General features: G+C 30.5%; 1 protein-coding gene across 1 annotated transcript in view; it reads right to left on the reverse strand.

Annotated features, from left to right (window-relative positions):
- Positions 1-3447: 3447 nt before the first annotated feature.
- Positions 3448-4633, reverse strand: part of LOC117110444 (follistatin-like) — a 27821-nt gene continuing 26635 nt past the window's right edge. The window contains exon 6 of the mRNA XM_033253153.1: positions 3448-4592. Coding sequence (XP_033109044.1) covers positions 4285-4592 — 308 coding nt within the window. The 3' untranslated portion in view covers positions 3448-4284. The remainder of the gene's footprint in view (positions 4593-4633) is intronic.

Genomic DNA, 4633 nt, shown 5'->3' on the forward strand with positions numbered 1-4633 from the left:
CAGTAGGCCCTATTGATATGTAAATTAATTACTTACTTCCTCTCACTGCTTGGTATTTTTGTTTTCAGTTTTTTCAATTTACTTGATCTTGAGAATGGTTCCATGATGGACCCGAAACGTCGATCTTTCTTGTCATTAAATTTTGTTTTGAGATTATGTTCTTAATTGATAATAATTTGATTTACTAAATTTCATTATGTAAAAATAGTTATGCTTTAACATAGATTAAAAATATGTTACGCCTTACTTATTTTTAATCTATGGTCTTTTTAATTAATTTTCTTTTTTTTTTTATTAGAAATTCCGTAGTGCAGAATACATTTTTCAAAACCCATTAGGTTTACAGTAATATGAAAAAAAAATTAGTTTATACAGAAATAGTATCTAAAATGATCTCAATTTCCAAAGTTAAAGCAAAAGATCTAATCTAAACACACAATTTGTTTGGAAAAGAACCCATTCTTTTGTGAAATTAAGAGGTTTATAGGTGAAAATTGTAAATTTAGAATTAAGTTATATTTTTTCCTTTGAACTGAGATCAATATGTGATTTTTTTTTTATTTCTTTAAAAGCATTTGTTTTTTACAGCAGATGCAAATAATGTTTTGAGAGATAATCGAAAAACAATGGCCATTGAATAACATTTTTTGATAGTAGAAATAAAATTTTTAAAAACGTTATTTCACTAACAAAGTAGAGGAATGACATACAGTATACAGTACTTCAACTACCAAAATATGCAACTCATAGATAACCACAAACTTCACTTTTGTTAAATATCAAATGAATTAACTTTACATGTTATAAACAATGCAAATAAACAGTAGTTAAAGCATGTGGATCAATTGTGTGTTTGAATCAGAAGTTCATGTATGGGAAAAGAGAGAGTCTTACTTTCTCGCAAACTTAGCAATAAATTGTCTGCTTAGAGTTTATTCAAAGAAGTATTGCTTTTAGTAAACTGAATCATTAGGAATACATTTATTTAAGCAACTAATTTAGTTGCATACTTGGTTTTTACTCATCACTAACTAAATCCAAGTGCCTACAATACTGGCTTAGAATTATATATAGTTATGTATGGCAATTACGCTAAGAATTAAAATGGCGTGTGATTGTGAGGGTATGGTGATTATGGTAGGATTAAGTGGTATTGCTAAATCCCACACACCTCCCAAAACACACTGTAGAAAATCAAACAATTCAATTGTGATTGACTGACTTGGTATATCAATAAGAAAATTAAATACATTCATAACTATTTTTTGGTTAAAATTTAGATTTTTTATGAAAAAATACTTGTAAATACACCACAAACCTCTAAACACACTGCAAACCCCATCTAAACCATATAATTATGATTGTAGAACTCTCTTTTTCTTAAAAAAAAAATTTAATAATTTGATGTTCATACTAACCCACTGTTTGTGGGGTTTACCAATACACAGATTGAATTTTTGGAAAATTGTGATTTCGCTTCCGTGAAATATGCCACAAGTAAATTATTTTAGTATTAATAAATGCATGATTTATGTGATTTATTGATTATGTTGTTGCTATTTTTTAACATTTAAATGGAAAAAAAAATAAAAAGTATAATTCATGGCTTTTTATTTATCTTTGAATATTTTATCATTGAATATTATTTCTTGCAAAAAGTAAAATGTAAATGGCAAATTGTTTGATGTTAAATTCCTTTTAAAAACTAAATTATTTAAGATAAAAAAATGCATATATTGAATAAAGAAAATCAGTTTTAATACATAATTTGATTATTGGGGCCATTTTACCTACCTGTCATATGGGGCCATTTTTACAGGGACCATTTTTTCCGGGGCCTTTTTTCCGGGGCCATTTTTTCCGGGGTCATTTTTTCCGGGGCCATTCTTACCGTACACTGGCCTAGTTCGTGTTCCTCTAGCTCTAGGCCAGCCTGCATTACAGTAGTGTACATGGTTTATCTCTCAGAGGAGAGACCACCCACCCTTGCAAGCACCACAAAACGGCTCATTCTTCGCTACCAACTAGACTCGTGCAGACGTATTTATTAGCCGGAAAGCTTACCATTCCAGGCCGTGATTGGTTGATAAACACAATTTGGAATATACAGGCGATTTGCAATCTGATGAATGACAAACACGCGTTCATAGGAAACCCACCGTAGTGTTAAGAAATATGATATAAAAACATACTTTTTCACATATTTCCCGACAATATTTTCGCAAAAACTCTTCATACTTTAAATTCCCCAGGCCTTATCTTCCATATTGTTGCAAGATCGGCCTAATCGCGTCACAAACGAAGGAAGAGATAGAAAAACAAATGACTTCAAAATTCGCTCAGAATCATCATATAAGCCCTCTCTCTCAGAGAGTGGGCTAAAAACGGGTCAACTGATCCGAATGCAACTTTCGGGAAAGTTTAACCAAAGTTATAAGGAAGATATTATGTGTAGGAGGACGATCCAGGTTAGGGTGTAAATTTGAGGGTCATTTAAATTGCTTACGTCACAGTTATAGACGGATAGAAGATGACACTTTGCAGAATAGTTTTTCATGGTGAAATGAAGAAATGATCCAATTTTGGTGACGATCCGCAGTAGGGTGTGGATATGTGGACCATTCAAAGATTTTTTGTTGACAGTTGATTAAATTATTTAAACGCAATTTGGGTTTTCTAAAGCGCTTAAACCAGTAGCAGCTAGGTTAAACTCAAAACTACCGTGATATGCATGAACAATTTTTGTTTTCGGTAATTGAATCGCTATGAACAGAAAATACATGTTTGGCTCAAATGGCCAACAATGGTTATGAGTCACGATGTACCTCGCCATTACCATTGCAGCCATAGTTCAAGTCTCACTAATAATGTCGCAGTAAACTTGGTTTTCGTTTTTTTTTTCCACTTTAAAAAAATTGTATTGGTTTTCCGTGTTTTTTTTTTACTTTATTGCTTTTAATGACTTTTCTTTTTGTTGCGATTTCAACTTTATTTCTCATTAAAGCAATGAAGAAAATCCCTACGTTCTGTTGTTCAGACATAGTAAGTCTAGTTATTACTATTAATAATAATAAAAATAATAATAATATTGATATTATCATTATTATTATTATTATTATTATTATTATTATTATTATTATTATCATCACTAAATTACAGAAAAACAGAACTGTTTGCGATTCATAAAAATCCAAAAGAATATAAAAAGTATATGACATCTCACACTTAATGTGCAATTGAAATTATAGAAGTCGCTATGTAGTGGGTTCGCAGCAACTTAGTGGTATTAAAATTAAGTTATGCTCGCTAGTGAATTTTCCCTATAGTATAGTGCAAAAACCCTGGAAAACTAAGACTTTTGCAACTTCTGAATAGGCCTACATTATTCTTATAACTCTATGACTGAAATGACGTGCGCCCGCTATCGGGGAATGAAAACAAAGCATCTTTGATAAACCTCTAAAATCACTTTATTGATAATTATATACAGTGTAATTTGTAGGCTATTCTGTTTCTACATCATAAATATTAACCATAAATATAAATACAACATATGCATATATCTGAATTATCATTCTACATGCATGCATATTGGCTTTTCTTGTATAGTTTTCCAGGTGCTAGGCTTTACTCAAGAACGCTTAATAAATAAATAATAATAATGATGATGAAAATGATAAATATGATGATGACGACGATGATGATAATAATAATAATAATAATGTAATACTAATAGTAATACCGTAATAATGATGATGATATAATAATAATAATAATAATAATAATAATAATAACAATGCTATCATAATAATAACAATGACAATAATAACATCATCAACAACATCAGCAAGATATAACAACTATCCAGACAGCAACAGTAACAACATCAAAAACAAAAGCCTATAACAAAAACTATAATGATATATCAATAACAAAAGATAAAAGCATAATCATATTCACAAACATAGTGATGTAGAAGCATATTAGACTTATTTGCATTAATAGGAAGTTGCAAATATTCTAATAGTGTAGACTTAATTGGCTATTTGTGATGATTTCTTAATCATCCAATACTAACATATTTATTGTCACCTTAAAAAGGCAAGAATTCAACTTCCTAAATAAAATGATCAGTAATGTAATTATTATAATAAATGTATTACAAGCATTATATTAGCGTTTACAAAATGAGCACCTGGCCAGGAAGTAATTGTTGATTTTAATTTAAATAGTTCGTTCTTATTTCTTATTCGTTTTTAACTGTTCGTTGATTCATCACATCAGTTATTTGAATGGCCGCTGGAAATGTCGATTGCCGGATGACTTCGTTGATTGACTGTGATTTTTTGTGTTGTTTATTCGTCTCTTGTTACCACGACGAGCACCAGTTATGTTTGGAAGTATACCTTTCTGGAGAAACAACTTTAGTTCATTGATAGGTCTATTTGAGAAGTAACTGACTGTTATCTGTGGGTCGTCGTCTTCTTCATATTCAGCATTACTTGGCCAGGATTGTTCCGTGTGTGCTGCGTCGTTATTGTTATTGTAAATATCTAAAAAGAACGGTGGAATGGAGGCAGGTTGTCCACCATCTGAAGAATGACGAAATAATAATACTTCATATACCAACTAT

This window comes from Anneissia japonica, unplaced genomic scaffold, assembly GCF_011630105.1.
Source record: "Anneissia japonica isolate Jap-2015-1 unplaced genomic scaffold, ASM1163010v1 scaffold287936_len456577_cov159, whole genome shotgun sequence".
Taxonomy (NCBI): domain Eukaryota; kingdom Metazoa; phylum Echinodermata; class Crinoidea; order Comatulida; family Comatulidae; genus Anneissia; species Anneissia japonica.